This window comes from Bos grunniens, chromosome 12 (genome assembly GCF_055505025.1).
Source record: "Bos grunniens cultivar Pamir isolate PY7600 chromosome 12, Bosgru_T2T1.0, whole genome shotgun sequence".
NCBI lineage: Eukaryota > Metazoa > Chordata > Mammalia > Artiodactyla > Bovidae > Bos > Bos grunniens.
The window spans coordinates 75,482,764-75,496,657 of NC_141176.1; the positions used below are offsets into that span (position 1 = coordinate 75,482,764).

Genomic DNA, 13,894 nt, shown 5'->3' on the forward strand with positions numbered 1-13,894 from the left:
TATTGTCTACTGTCTCTGTTGTCCTTTTCTTCCATCCTAATACTTTATACCTTGATTTTATGATTACACTACAGAGGGCTTTGATATTCATATTATTCTCATAACCATCCCTGATTCATAAATAAATAGAGAGTCTCAGAAAACAGTATTTTATGAAAAACATTTCCCCTTACAACTCTTATTCATCATGAAGCAGATATGGACAACCTGAAGGAGAAGGGGAAAAAAAAGATTAGTTGTATGATGTCATCCAACTCAGGAGTAAATATGAGATTATTTCTTCAAACTCAGGATGTCAGTCTTAACAAAGACCAATCACTTGTACCATAGACCAAATCTTACCCTTTAGAGTTTGTACACCTTTTATGCTGACACTAAATACCAATACCATATTTAATCCTAACTCAGAATTCTGCTTTCTAGGGACTGGACTCCATCAGGAGCACAGTTCAGGATCACATTCATGGAAGTGCTCCAGCATTTAGGATATCACAAAAATGCTACTCATTCACCCTCGGTGTGTTGTTATCTGACATTGTAGTATGTCAAATAACTTTTTGGCCATCAATCTATTGGTTTCTTAATTTGAAGTGTATTTCTTCTTTGTTCTTTAACTTCAAATACAGCCTGGGTTTGCTTCTTGCTCCATTGTATTTCTCCAGAATTCATTGAACTGACCCCTACTACCAAGTGTATTTTCAGATTATATTTGGTGGTTAAAGCTTTGTGTTTTTAATCTTATGAATAAAATTTTTTGAAGATAGATTAATATAAACATCACCTATATCCATATTGTGGGGGAGATAAGATATAATATTGTATCTTGTTTCTTGTGAGTTTTCATTCACTGAAAGACATTTATGATATTGAAAAAAATGCACTTGACTGGTCCACCATTTATCGGATTAAACATGGGAAAGGTTCCAGGATTACTAAAGTATTAGATGGAGTTTTCCATTGTTTAAATTTGTATTATTTTAAACATTACAAAATTTTAAAGATTTTGTAAAATTAATAAAAATATATCTTTAGAGAAAAAAACTTTCTGTAGTTTTTTTAAGTTTCCTTTTAGTGTACCAACTCCTATGCAAAATGTACTTTGGTAAAGTTGATTCAACCATAAAGATCCTTTTAGATTTTCTGTTTAAGCCACATTGGGAGAAATAGCTTCAATTTTTGAGAGACTTTCTGAACTAAGTCCTAGGTGGGGGTTGTTGGTGGATAGCCTGTGGCAGGGATCGGGGACTTTGAAATCTTTCTGTCCTGACTTGACTCTACCCACCATCTTTCTCAGTGAACACTAATTGGAAACAGCTCTTCCCATCACCTGGCTGTACATACAAGATACACAAGAAGTTGGGAGGACTTCAAAGCTCTAATGTCTAAGAGATTTGTCTACTTCAGCAGCAGTTTATTTAGGAAAATGTTCTTTCTGTATCCACAGGTACAACTTAAAGAAACCATCCAAGGTCTTCCTGGTAAAATGGATACTGAATTAGCAGAATCAGGATTGAACTTGAGTGTTGGACAGAGACAACTAGTGTGCCTTGCCAGGGCTATTCTCAGGAAAAATAAGATATTGATTCTTGACAAAGCCACATCCAATGTGGATCCAAGGTATGGAGCTGAGGTCCATGAAACCTGGAATCCAAATTGTAAATGTGGTAAATGGAAAACATTTAGTGATGCTGAGAAATGTTTCTATGCTCTCTTTGGCCCACAGATATCTCTTAATAATATTAATCCAAACAAAGGAAAACAAGGGAAGAAGTTATATGCTGTTAATGTTGTTATGCAATTTCAAGGGAAGACTGTTTTCCATCATTTTATGAAAAATAGTAAATTTCTTTTTTTTTATTATTCTTCCTCATCCTTCTCCCTCCATATTTTTATTTTATTTTATTTTTAAACTTTACAAATTGTATTAGTTTTGCCAAATATCAAAATGAATCCACCACAGGTATACATGTATTCCCCATCCTGAACCCTCCTCCCTCCCCAAATAGACTTTTTATACTTAGTTTTTTAGGAACAAGATTATATGTTAAAGTATTGGTTTTTAATTTTTAACTCTTTAGTCTGCTTTTCCTGCCTTCACTGAAGTATATCAATTTCTCTGATTCCAGAACAGATGAGTTAATACAAAAAAAAATCCATGAGAAATTTTCTGAGTGCACTGTGCTAACCATCACACACAGGTTGAGCACCGTTATTGACTGTGAATGGATATCGGTAAGACCCTTACCATATCGGTTCTTTCCATTTATATTCAACTTTTCAACTGATCCTTCCTTGTAAAACTTGATAGAAACCTCCAGTAATTTAATTTTCTCCTCTCATTCTTGAAAATAACTCAAGTATTTAACTTTACTTTCAAAATGTGCTATTAGATAATATATCTAATAACCTTATATTTTCGTATAATATTCTTATATTTGAATTGTCATTTTTTAAGATGTCCAGCCTTGAAAATATTCCAAACCCAAGTTATAGCTCCATATTTCAAGAGGGTGGATCACAGTCATTTTCACTGTGTCACAGTTCTTTCAGCATTGTTTGATTTCCTTAATGAAAAAATTAACCTCTTATTTAGATTGCCAGGACTAAGATTGTTGACTAAGTTTGCAGAATTTTTCAGCTCTTGCTGTCAGAAGGGAGTCCGTGAGAAGAAAGGGCCTCATGAGAAAAACAGTATTTCAGCTGAAAGGATTTAATATAGGAAATTTCCTACGTAAGAATTAGAGGCTAGAAAAAGGAAAGGAAGCACTAGGGTAATTATTTTAGGAAGCAGCTATCACGTCCTAGAACAGATTTCCAGACCTAAGAACTCAGAAGAGAGGCCCTACAGCTGGTGCTCAAGCCTCCAAGGAGAGGTCACTGCCTAATTGCTGGTTGTATGTGCTGAGGAAGCAGGATGTGGCTATTTCTCCATGTGCTAATAGAAGCTCGGAGCTGGAGTCAGGTCCCACTGCTGAGGTGACACTGCAGGAACAGCCAAGTCAGATAGATTAGCTCTGTCCCACTGTCAGTCTCCCTCTAGTGCCCGCTTACTGGCAAAACCTAAAAAAAGGCCAGCTTGCCAAAGAGCCTCTGAAATGTGACTTGCAGAGACCCAACCTGTGCATCACAGGTGAGAGTTTAGAAAGGAAGCAAATCAAGGCTGAAAGACTGTAGATAAACAACCAACAAGTCTCTTACACAGTAGATCCAGGCACTACACATGCAGTAGGCTCCAAGCTTTGGTCTCTGGACATCTGTCTAGTATTTTCCCTCCAGATTAGATTGGCTCTTTCCTCCCAGTAATTTATTATTTCCTTCCTTATCTTCTTTTCCTTCCTCCCTCTATTCCTCATCTCTTTTCGTCTTCTTTCTTTGTTGTTTCCCTCTGTTTCTTGACGAGTTTCAGTAAATGTTAGAATGTGGCTTTATAAAATAATATAGAAAACACGGTTTGTCACTCAGTCATGTTTAACTTTTTGCAACCCCATGGACTGTAGGCCTCTCTGTCCATGGGATTCTCCAAGGAAGAATCCTGGAGTGGGTAGCCATTCCCTTCTCCAGGGAATCTTCCCAACTCAGAGATTGAAACCGGGTCTCCTGCATTGCAGACAGATTCTTTACTGTCTGAGCTACAAGGGAAGTCAGTCCCAAATGAATGCAAAATATATTTAGGTATTTTGATGGTCCATACAAAATTAATAATAATCAATAATTAATAGTAACATCCAAACTTCCTTACATCTTATGATAAATTAACTGTCTCTTTTGACTTCTTGGAGAGTTTCTGGAATATCACACCGCGCCTCCCACTTCACATGCATTGTCAGATGGATCATCAATGGGGGCATTGAGTAGGTATCAGGCTGTCAGCATTGAAGCAGTGCCTGTAGCCTCACTCGCCAAGCTGGACATACAGAGAAGTGAGCTCCAGGGAGTCTGACAATAGGAATGGGGCATTCCCAACCAAAGGGATGCTCTAGGCTCCAATAGGGTAGCCAGTTGTCTGGACTAGAGCAGCTCAGTAGGAAGCTGACTCCAACTGCAAACTTTGATGAGGGACTGGGTTAAATCCTAAGGACTTCCCTGTAGCTCAAATGGTAAAGAACCTGCCCGCAATGCAGGAGACCAGCATTTGATCCCTGGGTTGGGAAGTTCCTCTGGAGAAGGGAATGGCAATCCACTCCAGTATTCTTAACTGGAGAATCCCATAGACAGAGAAGCCTGGTGGGCCCCAGTCTGTGGGGTTGCAAAGAGTCGAACATGACTGAGCAACTAACACACACACACAGGACAGTAGCTCAAATTCCAGAAATGTTTTTTAGCACCTGGTATTCTTAGACCCTCATTTTGTGTTCTTGAATGCTAATTGGAAAAGTAGCCTCTCATTTCTACTTTTTCCTTGTTGCTTTGTTGTTCTTGTCTCTTAACACTGTATATTTTGAAGACTGTCTCCCAAAGCATCCTTCTTCTATAATAAATAAATGATGCTGTAAAATTTACCTGTTTCAAGCCCTTTGTCAGGCCTTAGAGGTAGCAGCAGAAAGATAGCTTGATCTATCTCAGTTAGGGGTCGGTTCAAATAAATTCTTTGTTCCTAAATGTACCCTGAGGCTTTATTTTTGGTTTTTGGTATTACAGCATTAATAGTAGCAGATTATTTTTATTATCTAATTCTTAGAAATAATGTCACTTTGAAATGTGTGATTGGTTAGGGAAACAGTGAGGAAAGACAGAATTTGGAAAGCCTCTCTGCTGGTCAGTCCTCAGTCTTATCTCTCAGCACCTGATTCACAGATGCAAACGTCTGTATCCCCTGAACCAATCAGCTTTGTTTCTGTTTTCAAAGTGTTTTCAATGTATTTAATGCTTTACTTACTCATGTGTGTTACTTGCTCAGATCAGATCAGTCGCTCAGTCGTGTCTGACTCTTTGTGACCCCATGAATTGCAGCACACCAGGCCTCCCTGTCCATCACCAACTCCCGGAGTTCACTGAGACTCACGTCCATCGAGTCAGCGATGTCATCCAGCCATCTCATCCTCTGTCGTCCCCTTCTCCTCCTGCCCCCAATCCCTTCCAGCATCAGAGTCTTTTCCAACCAGTCAACTCTTCACATGAGGTGGCCAAAGTACCGGAGTCTCAGCTTTAGCATCATTCCTTCCAAAGAAATCCCAGGGCTGATCTCCTTCGGAATGGACTGGTTGGATCTCCTTGCAGTCCAAGGGACTCTCAAGAGTCTTCTCCAACACCACAGTTCAAAAGCATCAATTCTTCGGCGCTCAGCCTTTTTCACAATCCAACTCTCACATTCATACATGACCACAGGAAAAACCATAGCCTTGACTAGACGAACCTTTGTTGGCAAAGTAATGTCTCTGCTTTTGAATATGGTATCTAGGTTGGTCATAACTTTCCTTCCAAGGAGTAAGTGTTTTTTAATTTAATGGCTGCAGTCACCATCTGTAGTGATTGTGGAGCCCAAAAAATAAAGTCTGACACTGTTTCCACTGTTTCTCCATTTCCAATGAAGTGGTGGGACCGGATGCCATGATCTTTGTTTTCTGAATGTTGAGCTTTAAGCCAACTTTTTCACTCTCCACTTTCACTTTCATCAAGAGGCTTTTGAGTTTCTCTTCACTTTCTGCCATAAGGGTGGTGTCATCTGCATATCTGAGGTTATTGATATTTCTCCCGGCAATCTTGATTCCAGTTTGTATTTCTTCCAGTCCAGCATTTCTCATGATGTACTCTGCATATAAGTTAAGTAAACAGCATGACAATATACAGCCTTGATGTACTCCTTTTCCTATTTGGAACCAGTCTGTTGTTCCATGTCCAGTTCTAACTGTTGCTTCCTGACCTGCATACAAATTTCTCAAGAAGCAGATCAGGTGGTCTGGTATTCCCATCTCTTTCAGAATTTTCCACAGTTTATTGTTATCCACACAGTCAAAGGCTTTGGCATAGTCAAGAAAGCAGAAATAGATGTTTTTCTGGAACTCTCTTGCTTTTTCTATGATCCAGCGGATGTTGGCAATTTGATCTCTGGTTCCTCTGCCTTTTCTAAAGCCAGCTTGAACATCAGGAAGTTCACGGTTCACATATTGCTGAAGCCTGGCTTGGAGAATTTTGAGCATTACTTTACAGTTGTATCCAACTCTTTGTGACCCTATGAACTGTCACTCACCAGGCCCCTCTGTCCATGGGATTTTCCAGGCAAGAATACTAGAATGGGTTGCCATTCCCTTCTCCACAGGATCTTCACAACCCAGAGACTTAACCCGGGTCTCCCACGTTGCAGGCAGATTCTTTACCATCTGAGCCACCAGGGAAGCCTATCTCCTGGTAAATTTCTGTAACCTCAAATTTTTCTCAATTGGTCAGTGTCTTTGAACAAATCTTTAATGTGGTTTAACAAAGCAATTTACCGCCTGGTCCCTCCTCACCTTTCTAGTTTTTTTCCCCACTCTTTTCCCTCCTTCCTTCACAGCCAAAACCACAATGATGGTCTTCAGTTGTCCAAATGCAGTTTTCCCTCTCTCTTGTAGTTTTGCCTTCTCTTGGCTGAGACTGAGGTGCCTGCAGTGGAAGTGGTGAGATGGTTGGGTTTGGGGGAGATGAGGAAGTGGGGCCAAGTGATGGATTAAACGTGAGATCTGAGGGGGAAGACAGGATTCAATGCTGGTGTCTGGGTGTGGAGACTGAGCATCTGGGTGAATGGGGAAGATGGAAGGAGAAGGGAAATGGAAGGATTTTCTTTGAAGTCTGTCACCTTTGCAATGACTGGACTTGTTTTGTGTGATGACCTTGTCCTTCACTGTGGAGGGACCCTTCCCACTCCTGTCTTGGGAGTCCTTCAGTTTAGGGCTCCCTGATTGAGGTCATCAGTAATGTCAGAGGGAGGTCCCACCAGGAGATGTAAACTCAGCCACTTGTTTACATCTTGGTTCAAGCTGGTTGTGGTTGCTGACTGCTCTTGTAGGAATAGTAGGATTAGACCTTAGGACTAAGAGACATGCATCCCCCAGCTTCAGAGTTGGGGATTGTCCTCTGTGCTCCATCCATCCCAGGTGTAAACCTTATATTTTGTTCTAGAGCTTCTGATTACCAGTTGGTTTTCAATTCAGCAAATCATCACAAATAACAAATAATGTTTTTTCAAACCTTTGATTTTTGAATCAGTTTCTTTATTGCTTGCTTTAGAAATACAGGCGTACCTTGTTTTATGGAAGTTCCCAGATAGTGCTTTTTTTTTTTTCTATTTTAAATTTTATTCAAAATTTTTATTTAAAATAGATTTAACATAATAGATTTATTATGTTAAATTAAAAGAAAACAAATTCCATAATATTTTCCATAGTAGCTGTATCAATTTACATTCTGACCAATAATACATAAGGATTTCTTTTTCTACACATCCTTGCCAACATTTGCTACTTGTTGTCTTTTTGATAACAGCCATCCTACCAGATGTGAAGTAATATCTTGCTGTAGTTTTGATTTGCATTTCATTAATGGTAGTGAGGTTGAGCATCTGGTCATATACCTGTTGGCTACCTGTTTGCCTGCTTTGGAAAAATGTCTATTCAGATTCTCTGCCCATTTTTAAATCAGTTTGGGTTTTTTTTTTTTTTATGTTGAGGTATATGAGTTTTTAAAATATATTTTGGATATTAACCTCTTAGCATATCTATAATTTACAAATATTTAATTCCATTTAAGTAGGTTTCCTTTTCATTTTAGTTTGATAAAGTCCCACTTGTTTATTTTTGCCTTTGCTTTTAGAGTCATATTCAAAAGATCATCATCAAGACCTGTTTAAAGACCTTACTGTTTAGCTTTCCTTCTAGGAGTTTTATAATGTCAGATGTTACATTTAAGTCTTTAGACTGAAAGTGAAAGTCACTCAATCATATCTGACTCTTTGAGACCCCGTGGACTGTAACCTGCCAGGCTCCCCTATCCATGGAACCCTCCAGACCAGAATACTGGAGTGGGTAGCTGTTCTTCTCCAGGGGATCTTCCCAACCCAGGGATTGAACCCAAGTCTCTCATATTGCAGGCAAATTCTTTACTGTCTGAGGCACCAGGAAAGCCCAAGAATAGCCTAGATAGTGCTTTTTTTTTTTTTTTTTTTTTACAAATTAACGGTTTGTCAAGCAAGTTGAGAAAGTCTACAGGTACCATTTTTCCAACAGTATTTGCTCACTCCATGTCTGTCATCTTTTGGTAATTCTCACAATATGTCAAAGGTTTTCACTGTCATTACATTTGTTATGGTGATCTGTGATCGGTGATCTTCAGTGTTACTTGCTGAAGTCTCCAATGATGGTTAGTATTTTTTAGCAATTAATTTTTATTATTATTATTTTTCTTAATTTATTTTTTTAATGAAGGATAATTGCTTTACAGAATGTTGTTGTTATCTGTCAAACATCAACAGAATCACCCATAGGTACACCCATGAGCAATAAATTATTTTTTAAATTAAGGTCTGTACATTGCTTTCTCAGGCATAATGCTACTGCACACTTGCTAGGCTACAGTGTAGTCTGAACATTTATACACCCTTGGAAACCAGAAATTTTGTATAACTGACTTTATTGTGATATTCACTACATTCTGGTGTTCTGGAACTAAACCCCCAAAATCTCTAAGGAATCCCTGTACCTCTTTCCTTTCCGGAAAGCAGGTGACTGTTCTGAAAGCTTTAATGTGGACATAAGACGAGTCAACCTGCTGCAAAACCTGATGCTCCAGAGGACAGGCAGCCAGCCTGAGGGAGGGGCTGGGGAGGTGACAGATGTTGATGAAGGGCATAACCCACAGGATTGTCACCGTGAACTCCTGTGGTTATAGGTGCTGAAGGTGTTGTTGTTTAGTTGCTAAGTTGTGTCTGACTTTTGTGCCACCCCATGGACTTATAGCCTGCCAGGCTTGTCTGACCATGAGGATTTTCCAGGCAAGAATACTGGAGTGGGTTACCATTTCTTGTAACAAATACATTTTGTTGCACTGGTGAATATATATGCACAAAGACAGATGGGTATGTTTTTTTGTTGTTGTTAAGTTGCTCAGTCATGTCCAACTCCTGGCGACCCCGTGTACTACAGCACGCCAGGCTTCCCTGTCCTTCACCATCTCCTAGAGTTTGCTCAAACTCATGTCCATCGAGTCAGTGATGCCATCCAACCATCTCATCCTTTATCGTCCCCTTCTCCTCCTGCCTTCAATTTTCCCCAGCATCAGAGTCTTTTCTAATGACTCATCTCTTCACATCAGGTGGCCAAAGTATTGGGGCTTCAGCTACAGCATCAGTCCTTCCAATGAATATTCAGGGTTGATTTCCTTTAGGATTGACTGTTTTGATCTCCTTACAGCCCAAGGGACTCTCAAGAATATTCTCCAACACTACAGTTTGAAAGAATCAGTTCTTCAGCACTCAGCCTTCTTTATGGTCCAATTCTCACATTCATTCATGACTACTGGAAAACAAAAGCTTTGACTAGATGGATCTTTGTTGACAAATTAACGTCTCTGCTTTTCAATACACTATCTAGGTTTGTCAAAGCTTTTCTTCCAAGGAGCAAGCGTCTTTTAAGGCTACAGTCACCCTCTGCAGTGATTTTGGAGCCCAAGAAAATAAAGTCTCTCACTGTTTCTATGTTTCCCCATCTATTTGCCATGAAGTGATAAGACTGGAAGCCATGATCTTAGTTTTTGAATGTTGAATTTTAAGCCACCTAATTCACTCTCCTCTTTGGCCTTCATCAGGAGGCTCTTTAGTTCCTCTTCACTTTCTGCCCTAAGAGTAATGTTATCTGAATATCTGAAGTCATTAATATTCTTCCTGGCAATCTTGATTCCAGCTTGTGCTTCATCCAGCCCAGCATTTCACATGATGTACTTGGCATAGAAGTTAAATAAGCAAGGTGACAATATACAGCCATGCTATACTCCTTTCCCAGTTTTTAACCAGTCTGTTGTTTCATATCCAGTTCTAACTATTGCTTCTTTTCCTGAACACAGGTTTCTCAGGAGGCAGGTAAGGTGATCTGGTATTGCCATCTCTTTAGAATTTTCCACAGTTTATTGTAATCCACACAGTCAAAAAGCTTTAGTGTAGTCAATGAAGAAGAAGTAGATATTTTTTCTGGAATTCTCTTGCTTTTTCTATGATCCGACAGATGTTGGTAATTTGATCTCTGGTTCCTCTGCCTTTTCTAAATCCAGCTTGTGCATCTGAAAGTTCTTGTTTCACATGCTATTGAAGCCTAACTTGGAGGGTTTTGAGCATTATTTTGCTAGCATGTGACATGAGTGCAATTGTGTGGTAGTTTGAACATTCTTTGGCATTGCCTTTCTTTGGAATTGGAACGAGAACTGACCTTTTCCAGTCCTGTGGCCACTGCTGAGTTTTCCAAATTTGCTGTCATATTGAGTGCAGCACTTTCACAGCATCATCGTTCAGTATTTGAAATAGCTCAGCTAGAATTCCAACACCTCCACTAGCTTTGTTAATAGTGATACTTTTTAAGGTCATTTGACTTCACACTCCAGGATGTCTGGCTCTAGGTGAGCAATCACACCATCATGTTATCTGGATTGTGAAGATCTTTTTTTCTATAGTTCTTCTGTGTATTTTTGCCACCTCTCCTTAATATCTTCTGCTTCTGTTAGGTCTATACCATTTTTGTCCTTTATTGTGCCCACCCTTGCTATCTCTAATTTTCTCGAAGAGATCCCTAGTCTTTCCCATTCTATTGTTTTCCACTATTTCTTTGCATTGTTCACTTAGGAAGGCTTTATCTCTCTTTGCTATTCTTTGAAACTCTGCATTTAGATGGGTATATATTTCCTTTTCTCCTTTGCCTTTGGCTTCTCTTCTTTTCTCAGCTATCTGAAATGGTTTTGTTTACTGTAAGTAAATTAAGCAAAAGACTTGTTGGGTATCAACTGGCTTAGTTAATAGGTTTGTTTATATGTTGACTCTTCAAAGGGATTTACCAGCTTTGGTTCATTAAGCACCATTAATGTTTCAGAATTCTGTTTTATAAAGATATTCTCTTAATTTTATTAAACATACTGGAGTCATAATAACAACTAATTTAATCATCCTTTTTGCTCCAAAACAGTGGAGCAAAATGGATAAATTAGAAATTCTCTGTCTCCTAAGACTCACCACTGTCTCTGCATTAAAAGGTGGGTTCTTCCTATGGTTTTAAGGATTTGCTGGGTGCTTATGACCTGTTTTCTCTTCAGCCGATAGCCCAGTTGTCCCCTCCCATCTCTCACACTCCAGTCTTCATATCACCTGCATTCTCCCTAGAAGCACAAGCAAAGGGGCACCTGAAAATCTGCACTTGCCCAAACAGTGCTGTTGTGTGTGTTCAATGTTTTCACTGTCTGCAGTTATTCTTTGGAAATGAACGATGCAGGACCAAAACCAGGACCAGGAATCTCAAATTCTACCTCTTCTATTTGTAAATGATCTTATCCATATTCTTTACCTCTTTTCCTCAACTCATCTATCTTCTAAGTATACTTTTTCCCAGATAAATCAAAACCAGAAACTGTTGTAATATACCCACCTGAAAAGCACAAAACAGCTCACACCTAACTAGAGTTTTACTTAAATTCTGTTTTTTACCTTCATGGAATTTTTCTTTCATAAGCATGCATGGATATAGTTGTAACATTTCAGAAGAGAAACCTCCTTCAAAAACATGCCAAGTGTTTTCATTCAAGTTTTCAGAGAAAAGATAACTAATGTGAACATCGAGAGCACAATAAGGGAAAAGAAATATTTTATGAAGGTGGTGCTTACATGCAAAAGCAGACGATTTGGGAGAGCAATTATGGAGGTGACTATGACCCGGACTTCATCATTCCATGGGCAAGAAGAATGACTTATTTCAAGACCTAAGAAAAAGTTTTGAGTTAATGCCTGCCACACAGTCCAGCCTCTGAGAAAATTACAAGAACCCATTTAATTAAGGACCCAACTTCCAAGGTTGGACAACTGTCCCTGTGTCACCTGGCACTCAAAAATAGAGGTCTAATACTCAGATCTTCCCCTCTCCAGTCTATTTGTCCCTAATGGGATCTCCCTTTATTGTTTGTCACCATATTGAAAACTGTCTCTGGCATCTCTTTCTTACTAGGCTTTTCTTCCAGCCTCTCCTGTCCCCACCTTTCCCTGCAGCCACTCCATTATCAGTGATAGCATCCTGCCAATGAAAACTAATCAGATTATCTTGCAGTGGCTCCATTTAATCTTTATGTGTAGGACAGCTACCTGGAATATCTGTGGCTGCATGGTCCTCCTGAGCCTCTCAACTCCCCCTCCTTTCTATCTCTCTTCTTCTTTATCTTTTCCAGTATTTGACATAAATTAGTTTGAAGCCTCCATCCTCAGCCCTGGTTTGTCCCTCCCTCATTTCCCCTCTCACTCTCCCTCTTGTCCATAGCCATCCACCTGAAGCATGTGGTCCTCCAGGTCTACATCCCTCATCCTGTCATCCCTGTATCCCCTGCCTTATCTGTTCCCATGCCAGCTGGACTTATCCTCCCCTTGATCTCACCCTGTAGTCTTGATAGATCACACCATTGGCCGCTCACCCAGTCACACCCTGAATTTAGTTTCATTTGTATTGAACTTTCAACTGGCATGTACTGTGTGCCTGATACTTATCATGTACAATGCCAGGGCCCTGGGATGCATCAGTGAACAAGGAAAACTGTATAACCCTGCCCTTAAGGAGCTGCCAGGCTCACTCCAGTCCACTTGGCCCATGATAGTCACTGTGTCTGGAATGACCACTGTCCACCCATCCACCTTTGTTTCTGCCTGTTCATGCCTGTCCTTTCTTCAAGGCCTAGTTCATTGCCCTCTGTCCTCCTTGAAGCTCATCCTTACAACCTCTGGTCAGAAGTCATCTCTTCTGTTACTAAACCCTTCTTGTGCTTTTTTTCCTGCATGATAAACACTTGAGGTTTTCTTCTCTCTTTTCTCAGTACAGGCTCCATAGGAGCAGGGTCTGTGGCTTATGTGTTTTCATCTTCCACAGAATCTAGGAAAATGCCATCAGGGCACTTAAATGTGCAATAAATGTTTGCTGAATCAATTCAGAAATTAATGAAAATTTATTTAAGTGTTCCTCAAATGTGTTGTGGCCATGTGTTACTCCTGTTTATAAACATGAAATATAGTTGATTGACAGTATTTTGTTAGTTTCAGATATATAGCAAAATGATTCACCTAAATATTTTTTTTAGAATATTTTCCATTATAGGTAATTATAAGATATTGGATATATTTCCCTGTATTATACATTAAGTCTATTTTGATTATCTGTTCCATTTATTGTAGTTTGTATCTATTGGCCCTATAGCTCCAATTTATATGCCCCCTCTTTTCCTCTTTGGTAAATGTGAGTTTATTTTCTGTGTCTGTGAGTCTATTTTGTATGTAGATTCATTTGCATTATTGATTAGGTTCTACATATAAATGATATCATATTTGTCTTTCTCTGTCTGATTTACTTCACTTAGTATGATATTCTCTAGGTCCACCTGTGTTAGTGAAGATGGCAATATTTCATCATTTATTATGGTCTGAGAAATATTCCATAGTGCATATATGTGCTTGCGTGCGTGCGTGTGTGTGTGTGATTTTCTTAAACCAGTCATCTGTTGATTAACAATTAGGTTGTTTCCATATTTTGGCTATTTTAAGTGCTGCTGCTGTGAATGTTGGGGTGTGTGTATTTTTGAATTAGCGTTTTTGTCTTTTCTAGATACATGCCCAGTAGTGAGATTGTTAGATCATATGGTAGCTCTATTTTCAGTTGTTTCAGAAATCTCCATACTGTTTTCCAGTTATATTCCCACC

At 39.3% G+C, this 13,894-nt stretch overlaps 1 protein-coding gene across 12 annotated transcripts in view; it reads left to right on the top strand.

Moving 5' to 3' along the window:
* The window catches only part of LOC147361917 (ATP-binding cassette sub-family C member 4-like), a 173,701-nt gene that overhangs the window by 144,622 nt on the left and 15,185 nt on the right, over window positions 1–13,894 (top strand). For 4 of the 12 annotated variants that reach the window (XR_015138370.1, XR_015138367.1, XM_086330231.1 and 1 more), the window contains one exon: window positions 424–1,041. Coding sequence is in view for 6 of the 12 variants with exons in the window: in XM_086330231.1 (XP_086186357.1) it covers window positions 424–672 (249 nt within the window). In the remaining 6 variants the exon portion in view is untranslated. Of the gene's footprint in view, window positions 1–423; window positions 1,042–1,444; window positions 1,618–1,723; window positions 1,839–2,126; window positions 2,233–13,894 lie in introns of those variants that run through there. The other 8 variants (XR_015138369.1, XM_086330228.1, XM_086330229.1 and 5 more) reach the window with 6 other exon arrangements.